We start from the raw sequence: 19,956 nt of genomic DNA on the forward strand, positions 1-19,956 counted from the left end.
TATGAAACAGTTTGTTATTCATGCGTGAGAGGGCCTCATTGCGGATCAGCGTTATCGTGCTTTTATTTAGTCGGAATGATAATGAGAAACTAGAATGGATTCAGGTTATGGGGATCTAACTGTCCTTGTAATAGCTGTGGCTGTGTGTTGACATCCTTCTGAAAAGATCCATACACCCAGTCAAAACATTGCCGCACAATCGTAAACGGCACCGAGTCGTTCAGATGTAAATAACAGCCTAGGTTGCCATTTACACAATTAAAGCAGAGCAAAGCAAAATGTGTTCTTTGGGATTTTTTTTTAATAGCTCCGCCAAGTCAATGAACGACACTTTTTCAGTTCCGACATCACTGAGATTCTTCCTTTTGTTTTTCAGCGATAGATTCACATTTCAAGCTGGCAGGTTCTCCACTCTCAAGTGCAGCTGTTTTGAGCCATTGTTATATATCCGTAAGCTCTTACCCAAGTGTCTTTTTTTTTTTTTCAGATTGTGGTGAAATCGTCGCTAGATAACAGCGACTGTAATTCTCCCTATGACACATTGTTATGCCATTTTGTAGGAACGACATGAGTTGTAAAATAACCGTTGTCATGTATTGTCACTCACTCACTCACTCTATGTTTTTTTCATTGTCTTCAGACGTTATACTTTCGCCGCATGATACAGAGATGGCAGTGTGTACTGTTCTCCTGTCAGAAAGCCATCAGACTCAACTAAGTCTCAATCTCCAGCATCTCTCTCTTGCATATACCTGAAGGAAACTGTCCATAGGTGTCAAAAACTCTTAGATAAATTGCAGTTCTGTTCCAGAACCTAATGAGCTGCCTCTCTGCTTCTCTACATAGACTGCATGGAACTTTAAAAGTGAATGGTTTGGGAACACATAATGTTTTGACCTCTGCACAAATTATCAGATTTTTATATAGCTGTAGTTTGCAGTTGTCGATAATTAGTTAAACTGTTTTACAATAATAACAGTAAGAATACTGCTTTCTAGTCAATTTTCAATTAGCTTTTAAATATTGCTTGCTAACAGTGTCCGCTATATAAAAAGTGCTGGCTTAGCATTGCAGAGAAACTTTAAAGACCTGAAGGTAAAGAAGGTAAATCCGGCGCCGGTGTTCTAATGTCACCGAACACAATGTATAATGTTCACTATAAGTGTCTAATGGGAGATCTGTGTATTGCCTGTCCACCATCAGCCACCTGTGTTGATAAATATCTCCTTAATCTGACACATTGTGCATTACTGTCTCAGCCTGAGAACTAATGCCGTCCATTAGCTCGCTCTCTCCCACACCCACTAGCATCACAGTGCCAGGAGCCGCTTAGCATCCACTTAGAAGGGTGTTTGTAGTTGTTAGTGTGTTTCTGAAAGTGTCTCAACATCAAACAGTCAGGTTTTCTAGTGTTACATGCGTTAAACTCCCATTAACACGTCATGATGAAGTTTGCATGATGGATTGTGGGAAACTTCGGATAATGTAGTTTGTTTGGCTTGCTTTCATGTAAGTGATTTATTTATTTAAAAATTCATCCAAGATATATTTGGAAGATTCTTTTTTGGAGGTTGCATTTAGAAATCTGGGCTCAAGTGCCTTTTCTGTTTGAAAAAGCATCATGGCTCCATATGAATTGTCTGTATTATTTTTTATAGTTGTGTCATAGAAATATGTTGTGATTTGGCTAGACCTAATTCTGTGCTGTTGTACACAGTGTTTTTGGGGTGTTTATTCAGTCCTGTGCCAGTGTGGCACGTAGCAATAACACACAATAATAACAGCATCATCAGGAGCCGGTTATCTCTGCGTTCCTTCTGTCACTCGGCCGCCCTCGTGTTTCATTCACCTAGAGCCTGAAGACATCTGCACCTCCATCTCCCTGACACAGAGCTCATTTTCAGCTTCAGTACAACTATTCTATTCTATTCTATTCTATTCTATTCTACTTTCACTTTTAGTCTTTTCTGCAGCACTCTCTGTTTACATGCATAAAATAGCAACACTTAAAACTGGTGTAAAAGAGGTGCAAAGTTCTTTTGATCTGAACATGCAAAGCACATACAAGTGTAGACTGAAATGAGAAATGCACATATGTTTTTGTTCTTCATCAACATGCAATAATGCACAATAATACACATGACATACAAATGATATTATGTGTTCACTAGATTACAGACCTTGTGGAGGGCCACAAGGAATTTGAAACACTTGCTAGCACTGATCAGGATGTTAAACGTGAAATAGGATGTTAAAATGACCTTAAGCCTGTTTAGGCTGCAGACAGTTTTGGTTTGTTTTCAAACACAATCTGACTGCCCGTGCTGTTATTTGCGATTTATTTTATTGCTTCTGTGTGTTTAGGCAGTGTAGGCATTTTCTGGCTTATCTACATTAGTTACTATAGAGTTTTTTTACGCCGTCAGCATGATGCCAAGAGACTTTCTCCCATAACTGCTGGGAGCAGTAAGCTGGCAGTATGGAGAGAGCTGACAGAAAGGTCCTCGGCTTATTTACGTCATGGCATTTGGCCATGGTGCTGGATTCAAACCGTGCATGTATGAGAACAGCGGGAGTGACAGAGGCGGGTATGTGCTGCTGTATTTTATCTTAGGTACCATCGACAGAACTGTGCATAGTGGACTATAGAAGACAAGTTTTATAAGAACCCACATAGCACTATCAACATTAATAGCCACTTTTCAGGTATGGAAGTGTTTTTATTGATCTAGGGTTTTCACATTGCATTTAACCCTGGGTTAAAGCCTTTTTAAGCCTTGATTTTGCAAGGCTAGTTCCAAATTGCAATGCCATTTATAGTTGTTTAGATACAGACAACCAATCATAAACATCCTCGGCACATACCTTATTAAATATTCATATACTTTGCACAGTCACTGAAATCTTCATGCTGTGTTTTAGTTTCAGCGTTTGAGAGAAACATGAACAGCGGTGACAAATGTGTTAATGAGTGATGATGAAACACTATTATTATTGCTTTGACTTGACATTTCCACAGATGGACGAGCAGTTATTAAAACAGGTTGCATCCTGTATTGGTCTCGTCAGTTATACATAGTATAAATGTTTATAAGATTCTTAGTCCAGAGTTACAAATGTTCAGCATCAAATTTCATAACATAATTACCTAAGATGAGGTATAAACAGTGTAATACTGTACATGGAACTAGATAATGAGGGTTATGTTTGTATGCCAACCCAGGATTTACAGTTCCAAGTGTGACAAGCCAATATGTGTATCTGTATCTTAGGTAATTGCAAGTCCTTGAAAATGTGCACTTTCAAGTTGCTGAAAGTGTTAATGGTGTTCCACTTAGCTAGCCACCTCATACTTAGTCATCTAATGTTGACATTCAATGCACAGCATAGCCTTTTTTTTTCTGGAAATAGCTTTAGCGCTATGTTTCACTCTCTACATGGGAAAAAACTGAATGAGGCTTTTGCAGTGTTTTTGCATGTGCCAGAATGCAGCTGTAAGTGTTGCAGATGCGATCAGACTGAGAGAATGTGCAGTGCTTTGATGTGGGATGCTCTGCACTGGTGTTTGTGGAGATGAGAGCCAAATCGAGTGGAAAATGCCGGAGATACTTTGTCCATAAGCACTTTTAGTCATTAAAATGGAGAGACAGACATGTTAGATCATAACAGCTGTAAATGTCAAGAGGATAAACATCTTGAATAGGCTCTCATTGTGTGTACGTATGTCTCCTTACTCGTGCATTTAAGCTAATGTACTTTCTGTTGCTTGTTACTACATTAATTATAGAGAACACCCTTAAGTCCCTTGTCCTAGTTTCCCCATACATTTTTTTTTTTTTATTTGTATTGATGTTTTGTTTTTTGTTTTGTTTTGTCTTATTTGTTTATTTATTTTTGGGGTTTGTCACATATTTCCATACATTTTTAAATTTTGTTTTTTTTTCTTTAATGTTTGTTTTGCTTGCTCTGGTGTTTTATCCTTTCTTGTCTTGTATTGTTTTGTTTTGCTTGTAAATACTCAGCAAACCTTTTCTATTTGTTTGTTCGTTTTGTTCCATATTTCTATACTCTACGGGTTTACATTTTATTTGGATTTGCTTGAATGCTTTTGTTCTAGATGACCATACGTTTTTACTTTTTGTTTCGCTTTGCTCAGATTTTTTTATCCTGTCCTGTTTCGCTTGTGTAACATTTATTAGTGACTTTTTTTATTTTTATTTTTTCCTGTTTTGTTTTGTCAGTGTAACATTTATTTAGTGAGATTAATTATATGAAAACATTAGTAATTAACACAACGATGCCCCCTGCCTTGACTATGTAAACTTGTACTTACTGTAATCAGCAGGCCTTGTAATAATTCATTATGTAATTTGATTGTGATTTATTTATCAACTTACTTACAGATTTTTTTGTTTGTTTGTTTTGCTTAATTGCCCTTCCTTTTTTCCAGACATCCTTTATTTGGTCACTTATTAGAACAGCTTTAGCACAGATTCGGGCAAGAGTCCATGTTGCATCAGGGTGGAAAAAAATGCCCGCTTCTCTGTTAAAAATAAAGAATATTTGCAAGAATGATTCCTGTCCATGGTTTATATATTCCCTGTGGTGCAAGCACTGGATGTTTGCACACCTCTACCCCTTAACTAACTAGAAGCAGGCCCGTGCAAGGAGCGATCGCTGTTGAGGCTCACATTGCCTGCTTTTGACAAATCTGCTCTAATTGCTCTCTGATTAGTATGTTTCTCAGAGTTGCTGAAGGTCACTTTCCGGAATGGGTGAAGATAATTACTGCAGGATGACATGTGCTGCCAGCCACGGGGACAGAGGAAGACTTTACACAAAATGAAAGGAAGCACAAGGGGATGGAAAGTGATGCTGAGTGGATACAATTAGAGAAGGAACACATGAGCGAGAACAATGTGTGTGTGTGTGTGTGTGTGTGTGTGTGTGTGTTTAATAACCCCAACATCCCACGTCGAAGGTGAAAATATGAAGCAACGTTTTCTCAAACACTCTTTTGAGCCCACTCTGAATCTTTTCACTCTTTGGAGATTAATCAGTCTGCCGTAATCACCCTTCAAACTCTACCTTTGTTTAATTAGTCCATCCAGCATAGAATCAAGAGTCGAATAAAGAAAATTTCATTGCCATTGAGGGACCGAGAGACCAGACTGATGGAAGAGTGAAGATCATTTGTGCTGTATTACTTAAAAGCAGTGTAGCAGTACATTTAGTTTAGGAGAAAATGTTCTCATCAAATAAGCAATTCTTTTGTAGAGGGTGTCTGCTCCCTCAGCGCTCTCACTGCAGAGGCCGCATCAGACACTTTCTTTGCTTTCACACTCTCTCAATCCCCTCTTCCAGCTTTTTTCTTTTTTTCCTCTCATCAACGAAGACCTGTTTTTTATTTTAGTTTTTTAGTTTTTGCACTCAGGAACTTTACAAGGACACCTTGGTTCTCTGAAGACAATTCACCTGAGATGCAAACGTAAACACAATAATCCCAAAACGCCATTTAGAATTCATATACTGATGAAAGGCACAACTAATGAATATGTTTCTGAGAAATAATCTTCTGAGCACGTCCCCTAAGACATTTTTGCTAATTTATGTCAAAAAGCCTTTGATTTCTACTGAAAAGGGGAAAGAGTAATAGAAATTTAACTGGAACAGGTATAAATTAAGTCAGGAACATGGAATTAATATGACACCCCAAGACTAGGGAAAGAGAGAAATGAATTCAAAATGTATTGTAATTGAGCAGATTAAGCTAATATAAAAGATTTAAACACCAAATAGCAGCTTTGACTTACGATTACACTAAATAAAAACAGTGTATGTTATTATTTATATAATTGTATTTTCCCTACGATCTAATAATGTCCTGTCCTGCGTTGGTCCTAGTTGAATATCCTGTTTCAAAACCAGCCAAAAAAACAAAACAAAAAACACATTTGCCTTAGCATCACCTCACATGTAATGGATGCATCTTAACCTCTTTGTCATGTATTCATGCTCCCGTCTATTTCCATTTACAGGCCTATTTAATTAGCAGTTAGAAACACAACTAAATGACAGATGCTCTTTGTTTGCAGTGTGCTATACCTATCCCCATTGTTCCTCTGTTTTTGCTTTTCAGAATAGCATCTTCACGGGAGATAATTTCTGTGCAATCTTTTACCTTTTCAATTTACCTTCTCAGCGTCTCCTTCACTTTACCATCAGTCCCTCTGCGCCTCTGCCCATTTCTCCCTCTCTCTCACTTCCTCGCACTTGCGTATTGGATTTTCAGTCCATTCTAAATAAATTTATCCACTGTGTTTTGTTGTAACGAGCTCTGTCGATTGCCTAAATGTAAGTACGCACAATTTACACCACTGACTCGGCCATTTGTGGAATGCTTTAACATTACAAACAAATAAAAAAGCACTATCGTCTGTAGGCTCTCACTGGGAGGTCACACTGCGAAGTGACTAGTGGATGTGCATTTAGCATAAAATCCCAAAGGCCCCCATGTAGCGGAGGAAGAGCACATTTGAACATTTTCATCAATATGACAATACGTCACACTGCTGCTTTACAAGAGCGACGTTTCCCACTGCATTTTTTACTACTCTGTATCCAGTATATACCTATATGTTACCGTGCACAGGTTGCTCACTTCTGAAGTTTTGAGCTGACTTTTTGAAACGTGCACTAGCTGTGTTGATGTCCTTGGATTTACAGTCTGGCCGCTCTGGCATAATGGCTGTTATCAGTGGGAGATCCAGTGACTTTGACCTGAAGCACTGTGTAGTTTCTTTTTCAGCTGAGGGTCAGATCTCTTCACACCCACTGTCTCGGGCCTCCCCGGAGGTCCCACTCACACTTAACCTTCCACTGTCACCCGTGCTGTGTTCACATTCATCAAGCCACCTTAGAGGTCATTTGTTTGGTGGAGATGAATGGCCGACAGCACTCTCTTTATTGCTCAAATACTGCCATGCCAAATAGCTTTTTATAAGGCTGGACATAAATACAAAAGGAAAAAAAAAAAGAAAGAAAGAAAAATAATTAAAAAATCGATACTAAAAGAAGAATAACATGTTCATCATCCCTCCATAAATAAATATATAAATAAATAGCTTTATATACATACAGATTATTTACAATAATTTTTACCACTACTACTACTATTATTATTAATAGTATTGTTACTTTTTTTTCACTTCACTTTCACTTTTTGTAACATTTTTATTTTATTTTTATAAAACACTCTGATTTTAATATAATTGTATTATTATAATAAAAATCATTTATTAATTTACGGTTCAGTAATATATAATGTTAAGTCTTTTATTCTCATTAGCTTAGTTTTTAAAAATTATACATTTGCTTCAAGTAAATAAGTAAATAATACATAAATAAATATTAGTATTGTTTTGAATGTGAAACGAACCGCTATGTTGAATATATGGAAAAGGCAGCCATTCCTGCTCTCTGCACTCTGGTGCACCCTACATTTCATCCCGAATTTCTTCCTTCCAAAAGATGTCTCTCCTAATGACGCTAAATCTAGCATGCTTAATTGGACCAGTGAACTATGTTATTGGAGCTGGAACTGTGTTTCTATTGGCCCCAAAGGCAATTTCAGCCCTGTGACACCAGGGTGGGCGGAGGGGGAGGAAGTGCAGACAGTGTTGGAATGGGTTGGTGGTCGACAGAGAGAGGAACCAGTGAATGTTGTCACTGCTTTGCAGGATGTTAACTCATAAATTGTAAGACACTTGTTTATGTAGCATGCTCTTCAGCATCCAGGACTGGGACGTGCTAGGAGAATGATGCACATTATACATGTTGCACAGCTGGGAATGATGAAGTGCCCTTGGGAAACAGTGCTGGGCCGACTGAGACTGAGCGTCACTCTAGTGTAAACTTTTCCTGTGTTCAATCTTTTCATCAGTGGCCCTTCAAACAACAGCCTCTTACGCATCTGTCAGTGAATATGTGTCTAGCTGCATGCTTTGTTTTGTAGCAAATTTAATCAAAACATGTTTTGCCTCTATACATGCATCCCATCAGACAAAGTTTCATATTTTATTTCATTCATAGCATTTTTCATAACATTATTTATTTTAGTAGCCAAGCAATCTGTTCAGTGGCAGTGCTGCGTATATAATGAAACTCAATACCTTCTCTGATAGTTTTGCAATGCATTTATGTGTTTATTGCTGTTTGCAGAAAATTACATATTGGCCACAGATGTACAGTGACATACACCACATATTACTCAAAAGCAGAAATATGTTAATTCAGTTTGCCATTGTGAGTCATTTTTCAAAGACCTTCCATTACGCAACCACAATATTTTCTTTGTCATATTGAGATGTGAGTGTTGTTGTCTTGTTTATCATGCAGGTTCATCTTGAATTTCCCACTGTAAGATCTGGCGTCCGTTGGTAACGGTCTTCTGAGCGTGCAGCATATTGCATATTCCCTCCCTCTGTCACGGAGCCCTCTGGGTTCAGCTGTCCCTTGGCCAGACCAACCTTCAGTCATCTGTGACTCTTCATCTGACGGACATTAATTGCCTCCCTCCAGACTTGTTTGCTGCGACTAGGCCCTGATTATGATGTCATGTGTGCAAGGTTGTGTGGTGAACCATGGCCCATAGGCATTCTGGGAAAACTAGCTTAATAAGCTATTCTAGTGACCAGTCGCACTGCCTTATTATGCCCATGAGACTCATTAACTATATAGAGACATTTTGATCATTCTCATTGACATTAAAGAGGTAGTTGATCAAATATATATATATATATATATATGTGTGTGTGTGTTGTGTGTGTATATATATAAACATTGTAGTAATAGTAGTTTTTTAATATATTTTAAAATGTAATTTATTCATGCGATGCAATCAAATAGATTCTAATATAATGATTTGATGTATAAAACTCATTATTATCAGTGTTGAAACGGCTGTGCTACTTAATGTTTTTGTGAAAATTATATTTTTGAAAGGATTGTTTGATGAATAGAAAGTTCAAATTAGCAGCTTTTACTTAAAATAGAAATAGTTTGTAACATTATAAATGACTTTTCTGCACTTTTGATCAATTTAACGCATCCTTGATGAATGAATTAATTTCTCGCTGATCTCAAACTTTTGAACTGTAGTGTTGTTCCCAACTTGTATTAGTTGAGTGAAACACAAAAGTAGATTCATCAGGGTGTTCACCAATTATAATGTTTTCATACAATGCAAGGGAATGGTGGGTGACCTTGGATTTTTAAGCTCGTTTTAGTTTGATGAAAAACATAACATTTTTATAAACGTCGTCAATATGTCAAATTTGTTATGTTGTTATGACAAAGACAATTCATAAATAGATTTGTGAGCCAATCCTAGCCAGTTCTTGCATGTCCAGTTTTTTTGGCATGGGGTTTTCAGTGGGTTTATATTAGAGAGAGAGGGCGTGAAGTGATCTCGGTGCTTTTATCACCGCCTTCTAAATTGAGCTGCGATGATGAAGAGGGGTGTCCTATTCACCTGATGAAGACCGCAGATGAGTCGGCCCACTTGCGGCTCTCCCGCTGACATTTCCCGCGCATGAAATGTGTCTCCACTGGCATTTATTCAACGTGGAGAGATTTGGGCTCCTGGTCGCGCGTGTCATTTACCCAGGAGGTGTTTAAACAGTGCTTCTGTGGCTTTCTAACATGTTTCGCCCTGCCCTTCTCGTGTCCTGTGATACGAAGATTAAAACCAACACCAAGGCAGTAGAAAAATGCAGCTTCACTCAGCCTTAACGTGGCACCTCTGTCAGTTTGCTAATTACTCTGCATCACCACTCTCTACGGTGGCATTTATTGCAAATTTGAATAATTTGCCCAGCAGATGGTAAGAATGTCAAGCTGTGACACAGATTTACTAATCTTCCCCGAGATGACGATACGAGGCTGTCAAGTGTATTGTTTTAATAATGCTGGGAGGTGCCGGCGGGTGACGTCTGACCGGCTCTGGCAGCCCTGGCATGGCCCGTGGGTCACACGCTCCCGTCTGCTCTCTGCACCGTCTGTGTCAAAGTCCCAACGTCTCTTTAACCCTCATCAAGGTTACGTGGAGAGGAGATGGGAGGTGCACCTGTGCTCCTGAGCAATGCTCTCACCTGGTGCTATTCGTGTTCCTCATCTGCTGTTGTTGCAGGCGTTAAACTTGTCAGCTTTTCTTAACTTCTGAACTTCTCGTCGGGCTCTCGGCATATGTTTGCATGCCTCGCTAAAAGGAAAAAAAAAGAAACGTTTACATTAGGAAGTGTGCTTGGATATTCCTATTTCCAGTGCTGGAAACACTCAGCAGAGCACCGCGCCATCTCGGTTATTTCACCCTACGTGAGCTGTAGGTTAATGTACGTGTAATTCTGCTTGTGCGTGATGCGGCGTGGGTTTAGACATAATCTCACCGGAGCTGTAAAGGAAGTCATTACTCAAACTCCCAGCAGACCAGGTTATGCGCTGTCTCTGTTTCCCCTTGCAGCAGCTTGACTGCTTCAAATCCCTTTGTTTAGAGGCAGATTAAGAAACTGAGAGCATGGGCCAGATGTTGATTTTGTGATTAGTCTAATAAACCGCCTGTCTTGTTGCACTTATTTGTGAAAGTGTGAAATAAGGGGGTTGGACAATGGACAATTGAGACAACTGAGATCGCCAATGAGAGGATGTTATTACGGATTCAGAACTACCTTAATTCTTCATGGCATAAATTCAACAAGGTGTTGAAAATATTCCTCAGAGATTTTGGTTCATATTGACATGATAACACCACACAGTTGCTGCAGATTTGTCGGGTGCACATCCATGATGTGAATCTTCTATTCCACTACATCCCAAAGCTGCTCCATTAGATTGAGATCTGGTGACTGTGGAGGCCATTCGAGTGAAGTGAACTTATTGTAATGTTCAAGAAACCAGTCTGAGATGTTTTGAGCTTTGTGACGTGGTGCATTATCCTGCTGGAAGTAGCCATCCGAAGATGTGTAGTCATAAAGGGATGGACATGGTCAGCAACAATACTCAGGTAGGCTCTGGCGTTTAAATGATGCTCAAATGGTACTAAGTGGCCAAAATTGTGGCAAGAAAAAAAAACCTACACTATTACCGTTGATGACACGGCAGGTTGGATCCATGCTTTCATGTTCTTTACGCCAAATTCTGGCCCTACCATCTGAATGTCACAGCAGAAATTGAGACTCATCAGACCAGGAAATGGTTTTCCAGTCTTCTATTTTCTAATTTTGGTGAGCCTGTGGAAATTGTAGCTTCTCTTTCCTGGTCTTAGCTGACAGGAATGGCACCCGGTGTGGGCTTCTGCTGAAGAGGAAGATGTGATATGCCAGACACAAGAATGCAGAAGAGCTGAAGGCCACTATCAGAGCAGCCTGGGCTCTTATAACACCTGAGCAGTGCCACAGACTGATCGACTCCATGCCACGCTGCATTGCTGCAGAAATTCAGGCAAAAGGAGCCCCAACTAAGTATTGAGTGCTGTACATGATCATACTTTTCATGTTCATACTTTTCAGTTGGCCAAGATTTCTAAAAATCCTTTCTTTGTATTGGTCTTAAGTAATATTCGAATTTTCTGAGATACTGAATTTGGGATTTTCCTTAGTTGTCGGCCTTATAATTAAGGCCTTTCAAATGATTACAATTTTTAATAAAATTAATCAGAATTTTCAGTGGATTAATCAGGATTAATCACTATTTGCAATTACACCTGAATCCCAACCATTTTGTTTTTCTGAAATGCATACCAAAAGATAAATAACAGGACACAGATACATAATTTTCATGTATTGATTCATCAATATGTGGTTCTTTTTTTTTGAATTTCAAAAGTTTAACATTTACTTAGATCAAATTTAGCTGTTCACTATATCAAACCATGCCATTTAACTACAGATAGTTTAAGAGTTTTAGGTGAACCAGTGGTTAAATATAGCCACATATCTATGAAATTATGCATAGAGAAACTCGAAAGAATGAACTCAGAAACACAAACATGCGCCACCATCACATAAGCAGCACTCTGGGCACTCTTGTTTTTGGAAGGTGTTCAATTGCTCTGCCACAATACTTTAGGATCGATATTTTCACGTTCTGAAGGCTTCAAGTGTCAGTAAAACCAAGTAAAAATGCATATGCTTTTCCAAACAGCTGTAATTTTCGCTGCATTGCATGTAGGCGTTCTGCGCATGCGCAGTGTGTAACACAGGACGCTATAACAAGAAGAAGCTTCAGCGTATCAACTACCAAAGTCGTTTATCAAGCTTGGCATGAATGTATTTGAGAGTAACTGGGGTAAAACCTTAAGCTTCTTCGGTGTTTTCGTCACGGCGCTCGTCGCTGTTTTTTACTATCTTGAGAATTCAGAGATCGACGAGACCTTTCCTGACCTGAATAATTTGTCACACTGGGCATGCGTCTAATAAATATATATATATATATATATATATATAGTAGTCAACATTTGAAGTGGATCGAGAACGCATTTTGGTTTTAGGTTTTAGGACAACTTTGATGAAAGGTTTTATTCAAATCAAATGTTGAGTAGTGTATATATATGGTGAGAGGGAGAGACAGAGAGTGAGAGAGAGATGGCAAACAAGAGGGAAGAATTGAGCATAAGTACATTACTAGAATTTGGTCATGTGTGGACCTAAAATGGTGGCCTGTTTCCAGCTGAAGACTGCCATGCACAGACCCTATCCTGTCGGTCGTACCTCCATATAGGACATGATTAATGGCCCCTGTCTGGGAAAGGATGCACTCATTAAAATCTTAATCAAAAGCCACACAGTTCTCCTCTCTTCTGTTTTGCCTTGCCATCAAGGCTGCGGCACAACTTCAGATCTGTTCCTCTTATCTGTCTGTTAATAAAGGCACTAATGTCATACGTTAAAATTACATCACAGATAAAACACACGTCTGTATGCTCCACATGCAGAGGAACTCTCCCCTCTGACTTCCTCCTAAAATGAAACCATTGGCTGTCAAGTAAATTTTACCCTGATTTGTTTCATGCCAATTTAATTCAGTGCATTGGTAATGCAATGTCTTATTTCTATCTTTATTGCCTTGAAAATGCACTTAAAGCGTGTGTGTGTGATAAATATCACCGCTGAAGAAAAAAATGTTTGGGTAACACTTTATGTTGATAGCCCACTTAAGACATTCTACTAACAGGAAGTAATTTTACAACTACAATGTCAACTAGCAGTCATTAAAGTATTAGTAGACTGGAATAGATGGGTCCACAACACTATGACTATGAGAAACTTTGCAAGTATATGTCAACTTATTCTACTTACCCTAAACCTAACCAAACAGTCTGTTCTGAGAGTTAGTAGATATGTAGTTGCTAATGAATGAGAATAAGTTTTCCATGAAGTTGCAAAATGACTTACAGTAAGTTGAATGTTTAAAATTGACTATTAAAATAGTGTAACCAATAGTTGGACAATATTAAAATCATTTGTAATTTCTGTGCCTCTAGTGACATCAAACAAATGGTCAAAATAAGCTATATTTCATACATAATATTTGTGAGTGAGTGACTTATACCTGCTGTATAGCCACCGCCTGGCCTAGAATAATGCAGATAAAAAGCTGTCATTTGCTGAATTACTGAAGAATAGGTCAGGTTATTACTGATTTATGTAAGTCTTTGTATGTTGATAGATTCACTTTATGTCATTTAAATTAATTTCAAAGCAAGAAAGATACCTTTCTTTTAATAAGTACTGCAGTCTCAGATAAAAATACCTTGTAATGTTTCAGCTTGACAGTTTGTAGTTACTCAAGTAATAGCTGTTTTTTTTTTTTGAAGCGTTAGAAGCCACAGACCATAAACTGTGATGAGAGTTCAGGGCCATGTTTGTCTATGTTTATTATTCTGAGTTTAATATTGCTGGCGCAGACATTTAGACTAGAATGTGACCCTGCCATCTTAAATAGAACATTATGTCATAATTTACAATGAAGCCTCAGTTTCTGAATCTCCGAGGTTAAGGGTTTGTTTATGTCTTTATGTTGATAAGAGTGCTCACAGCTTAAATGCTTTGTGATCTCTCTGTAGCAGTCAGATTTCTCATACTGAGCTGTCTCTGCAGAGACCCGTGTCATTTTTAAGCTCTCGCCCTTGAAAGTTCAATTTAGGCGGAAGCTCTTCGACGTGCCACAATTTTGCCTCTGTAATTCTTCAGATTAACTCAAAACACTTCCATCGTTCTCCTGGAAAGCCTTCAGTTCAGCTGCGATTTCACGGTCTGCACTGCTGTTTTATTTACACTCTCTGTTCTCTGGCATCCATTGCTTGTCCGTGTCTCACGTAGATTGTGACTGGCATTTTGTGTGTTTAAAGAAGGTGAGCACAGATTCTTAACCTGACATTCAATGTTCATTCATCTGTTTATATGCGTGTATATGTGTCCTCACAAGTGTGCTTTTAGCAAACATCCATGTGGGTACACACGTGCAAACAACAGTTGTGTGGATAGAAGACACCTGTCCTAGATTCTTCCACCATCCTGTTGTTCCTCTTCACTCCATGGCTCTGTCTTCATCACATCCCCCATCTCTCTCTCTCTCTCTGGGGAGGATGGCTGTCCTGTGGAGGAGGGAGTATCAGCCTGAGGAGAGGGAGACAGGATCTGCTCTGATCCCTGAGGGCTCACTTCTCCTCCACGGCTTGTAATGAATGGGAAGACTGACCTGGTTGTGCTGCAGCCTGGGCTCATATTGACCCGGTTCTCCTCCACACCATTCCAGCATCTCACCACTGTGGTGTTGGAGCAGCCCCAGGGCCCTCCTTTAACCAAGCCTTCCTCCATCCACACACCCGTGCATGTGATGCTCTTGCAGAAACCCACAATGTCACTGCACCTTAAATCAGTGCTCTGAATGACCCCAGTGCCCTGTGGCTGACCAAATAACCCACTCTAGACATCAACAAAGCTTCCTAGTGCAGGCCTGGTGGAGTGAAGAAAGGTCAGGTGAAATGAAAAGAAGAACTTGAAATGGACAATTTCGTATTTGAACGTACATATACGGTAACTGGTCATTCATTTGCACACAAAGACTTTTCCTGCGTTCCATAATCCGTTTTATATTCGCCATGGTAAACACTCCCATTCTGAACCGTTAATGGCCTCAGTGATTGAATGTTTTATTTTAGCCCATAATGAGGCCTTTGGAAACATTAAATATCCGCTTCTAATCAACAGACACTGGAGGCAAATCTTAAAATGACCTTATAGTCTCCTTTAATGAATCCGCATTAAGCCACTGTCGCACGCTTTGTCTCTCTCATTCTTTTATGCGAGTGTTTCGCAGTAAATAATTATCGCGTTAGGTGACCTGATTATTTTTCCTCTGCATATTCAATTATTTTCAGTATGTGCAGGACAGCTAGTGACCGTGTTGTTATGTAACGATCTGTTGCCGTGCAAGAAAATAATTCTCTCTGCACCGAACGCCGGACAGTCCCTGGGGCCGTGGACTTCTCCTCCAATCAAGCTAATGCAGGAGGAACAGCATGGAGAGCGCTTGTTGAGGGGGATAGGAGCAGGCCGAGTTTGTTCTGATCACACTTAGTAAAACAGACAGACACATAGGGGCCGGCTAAAGTCATCTCTGACGTTCTCTGTACTCAGATGGCTCAGGTAAAATACTGTGCGTGTTTGGGGAGGAAGAATGCCTACAGCTGGACTAGTGTGGGTTAATTTACATTTAATTAGTGTCTAATTACTGTCAATTCGCTTTCATGCAAAAACTGTTGAATCATGCAGTTAGAATGGCATTTGTGTCAGAGACATGGCCTCTGATGAGCTGCACACTGACAGGCGAATTAAAAAAATTCCAGAGAAAATGTATGCAATTTATTTTTGAGATGACGTACTCAGTATAAATTCACCATTTGTTTGTGTGTTTTGAGTTTATGCTTATCAAACACCCCTCTCTCTCCAAAAAGCACATCTTTCCATGGCCCAAATGAGGATTGACCATAATAATAATAATAATAATAATAAAAAGAAAATCTTACCAAAGCTACATTTATTTGCTCAAAATACAGTAAAACAGTAATAGTACAGTAAGATTTAAAATGACATTATTCTGTTTAACATATTTAGAAATGTGGTTTATTCCTTTGATTATAAAGCTTATTTTTTAGTCACATGATCTTTCAGAAATCATTCTAATGTTGATTTTTGAAAACCTTTCTTTTATACAGTTTTGTTTGTTTATTTGTTTGTGTGTTTTTTTTTTTTTGGGGGGGGGGGGGGTCTTTGCAACAGCATTTATTTGAAATCTAAATATTTTATAAATGTCTTTTTTGTCACTTTAATCTTTTTTTAATGCGTCCTTGCTCACTTAAATTATTAATTTCTTTCTTACAGCTGTTTTTTTAATGGTAATATACTTATGATTAAATTAGTCACAGCTAATGTAAATAAACACATGTAATCATAAAAAATACCCCAAACTTCTGAATTGTAGTGCTTTTATGATTAAATCAAAGTTACAACAGTTAATCACATAATACCATGCGGTTCATTACTGAGTTTAAATAATAATAATAATATAATAATAAAGTTCGCAGTAATAATATTAATTCATATCATTATAACCCCCCCAAAATGCAAAATCATATTTTACTTTAGCAATTATTATAATGTTTTAACATTTAAAAGCACAAAAAAAGAAAAGAAAGTTGGTTCTCATCTTTGAAAGTTCAGGAATGGGGTAGCGTCTCAGCCAGCATGCACAGGATTTAAAATAGATTAGTGCTGGTGTTTTTTGTGTGTGAGCGTGTGATACGATCAGGCCGGGCTGTGTTCGGTTCTCTGTTTTCTGCGGCACATCCAGGCATCTGTGATTATCCTCTCACGGCCACAGAGGGAGCTTTTCTCACTCTGTCTGCGATAATGAGGGAGAGACTCGCAATGCCCTCAAGTCATTTCCTTTCTCCACCCCCTTCTCCTCTTTTTCACTCTATCACTCATTCTTCATCGGCATCATGACTTTACTCCTCCACACGTCTCAGTTCCTGCTCACATTTCATCTGTGATTATGGCTGTAATGACAGCGGCTTCTTTTTGTTTAGGTGTTTTTCCTCTGTTTTGTTTATGAATGCACCAATAGACCTTTTTTACAGTTCTGTTCCTCAAGTACTTATTATATTTATTACAAAAATACACAATACGTATGTTAGGATGTTGTTTGTTGACTTCAGTTCAGCATTTAACACCATCATTCCCTCCAAGCTGACCACAAAACTTGGAGACCTTGACATTAACACCTCCCTCTGCAACTGGTTTATGGACTTTCTGACCAACAGGCCTCAGCATGTTCGGTCAGGCCACACCCACTCCACCACCATCACACTTAACACTGGCGTACCACAGGGCTGTGTACTGAGCCCATTCCTTTACTCCCTTTACACCCATGACTGCAAGCCTGTGCATGGATCCAACTCCATCATTGAGTTTGCAGATGACACCACGGTGATTGGCCTCATCACAGACAATGATGAGACTGCCTACAGGGAAGAGGTACAGCACCTGGCCACATGGTGTGCTGACAATAACCTGCTCCTTAACATCAATAAGACTAAGGAGCTCATTGTGGACTTCAGGAAGAAGAAAGGAAGCACGCATGACCCCATCCACATTAACGGGATGGTTGTTGAACGTGTCTCCAGCTTCAAGTTCCTGGGAACCACCATCTCGGAGGACCTGTTCTGGGCCTCAAACACCTCCAGCCTGGTCAAGAAGGCTCACCAGCGCCTTTTCTTCCTCAGGACACTGAATAAGAACCAGCTGTCTTCAGCCATCCTGGTGAACTTTGTACCGGTGTGCGATCGAGAGCATCCTGACCAGTTGCATCACAGTCTGGTATGGGAACTGCTCAGTGGCTGACCGCAAAGCACTGCAGAGTGTGGTGAAAACTGCCCAACGCATCACAGGGACACCACTTCCTGCTCTTGAGGACATCCAGAGGAAACGCTGTCTACGACGAGCTCGCAGCATTCTCAAGGACTCCTCTCACCCTGACCACGGACTGTTTAACCTCCTGCCCTCCAAGAGGCGCTTCAGGAGCCTCCGGACAAGGAACACAAGATTCAGGAACAGCTTTTTCCCTAAAGCTGTCTCCTTGCTGAACTCTGCCCTCTGACACCCCTCAACACCACACACACAGACTCCTCCCCCTCTTCAACACTACGTCTGACTGCTTTATTTATTTACAACAAGCAAAAAAAAAAAAAAAAAAAACAGTAACTTGTTATTATTTGCATTACTGTCTGTTCATCCAGGAACACTGAATAATCCATTTGCACACTGAAATATTTTCTATGCGCTCTACTGTCCATTGCAATAGTGTAAATTATGTTCATACTGTATGTTCATAGTCCTGCCTATAGTGTACATACACTTTTACATAATCCATCTGTATAGTATGTTCATAGTACACCTATCTTTATGTCATGCTAATAGTATTTAAAATCTGTAAATTATGTCCATAATACATCATACATATCTGTATAGTTATTGTACATATTGTAGACCATTTATATTCTGTACTTACTGCTTATTGCACTTCTGGTTAGATGCTAACTGCATTTCGTTGCCTACATGTGCAGTGACAATAAAATTGAATCTAATCTAATCCAATCTAAAAAAAAAAAAGGGTAAAAACTAGGCACTCATACCAAACCTACCACTAAACCTATCCTCAACCCATGTAGTCATCTTATATAGCCTAGTGCTTTCTTAGGTAGGTACAGTAAATCAGTTCTTGTATCAGTCCTGATTCTGTTTTGCTTGCATTTTGGATGCTCTAGTGCTGTTGAAACTTCATTAGTCAGTAAGATTCTCAAGGAAAGCGTATCTGGATGAGATTTGCTTGGCTATGGCTTTGTTGTTCCGCTGGCTGTACCAGCACTAACCAGCTCAAATCAGCAATCCATGCTGGTCGTTTCATCAGGGAATATATATTTTGTACTCTATTGATTTGTGTTGTCTTGTATTACCAGGTGAAGGACTGTACAGCTGTTGAGACCTCCACCTTGCAGGCTGATCTGATCATTGGGCTGCAGCAGCTGTCATGGATCTGAAGGAGCGCAGGCACCGTACATTGACCCACGGCCGCTGTGGGAAAGATTTCCAGTTCACCACCTCCTCCCTGGACCACGATGAATGTCGCGTACCCACCCAGAAGTCCTACAGCTCCAGCGAGACCCTGAAGGCTTTCGATCATGAGTCACGCCTGCATTATGGGGGATGTGTGACTGACCTGGTGCATCATGAAGCAGAAGAGTTCACCAGACAAGGAGGTAAAAACACAAAAATACACCACAAGGTATAGACATGCTCACATAAACAGTATATTTGCTATACAGAATTGGCCACCATTCAGTGTTCAGCCCTAAATAATCATATATATACAGTATTTATTTATTTGCTTTTTTTTATCTGCTATTTTGACACAAATTATTACTTTTATATATTAATGATGCATTCAGTAGATCACAGTTGACAAGAAAGATATTTGTAATGTTACAAAATAAGTTTTTTTTTTTAATAAATACTGTTCTTTGGTACTTTCTATGAACAATAGTAAGAAATATAATATAATAAGAAAATTATTTCTTGAATCATGTGAAACTAATGGCTGCTGATAATTCAGTACAATGAATCATACATAAAAATATTAAATATTTAATATTATAATATTATTGTATTGTACACTGTATTTTTCATCAAACAAATACTGCTTTGCCTTGGTGAGCATCATTTTTATTTATTCATTTTTATTATTAATTTATTATTATTTACTAGTCCATCCAGTCATTTGAGTCTTGCATGCTACAGTTAAAAGTATAAATGTATGAATCTCATAAAGGTGCAAATGTTG

General features: G+C 39.0%; 1 protein-coding gene across 3 annotated transcripts in view; it reads left to right on the forward strand.

Moving 5' to 3' along the window:
• tenm2a (teneurin transmembrane protein 2a) overlaps positions 1 to 19,956 on the forward strand; it is a 273,356-nt gene that overhangs the window by 36,408 nt on the left and 216,992 nt on the right. For all 3 annotated transcript variants that reach the window (XM_026281000.1, XM_026281002.1, XM_026281001.1), the window contains one exon: positions 19,076 to 19,375. In XM_026281000.1, the coding sequence (XP_026136785.1) occupies positions 19,147 to 19,375 (229 nt within the window). In that variant the 5' untranslated portion in view covers positions 19,076 to 19,146. The remainder of the gene's footprint in view (positions 1 to 19,075; positions 19,376 to 19,956) is intronic.

This window comes from Carassius auratus, chromosome 14 (assembly GCF_003368295.1).
Source record: "Carassius auratus strain Wakin chromosome 14, ASM336829v1, whole genome shotgun sequence".
Classification (NCBI taxonomy): Eukaryota; Metazoa; Chordata; class Actinopteri; order Cypriniformes; family Cyprinidae; genus Carassius; species Carassius auratus.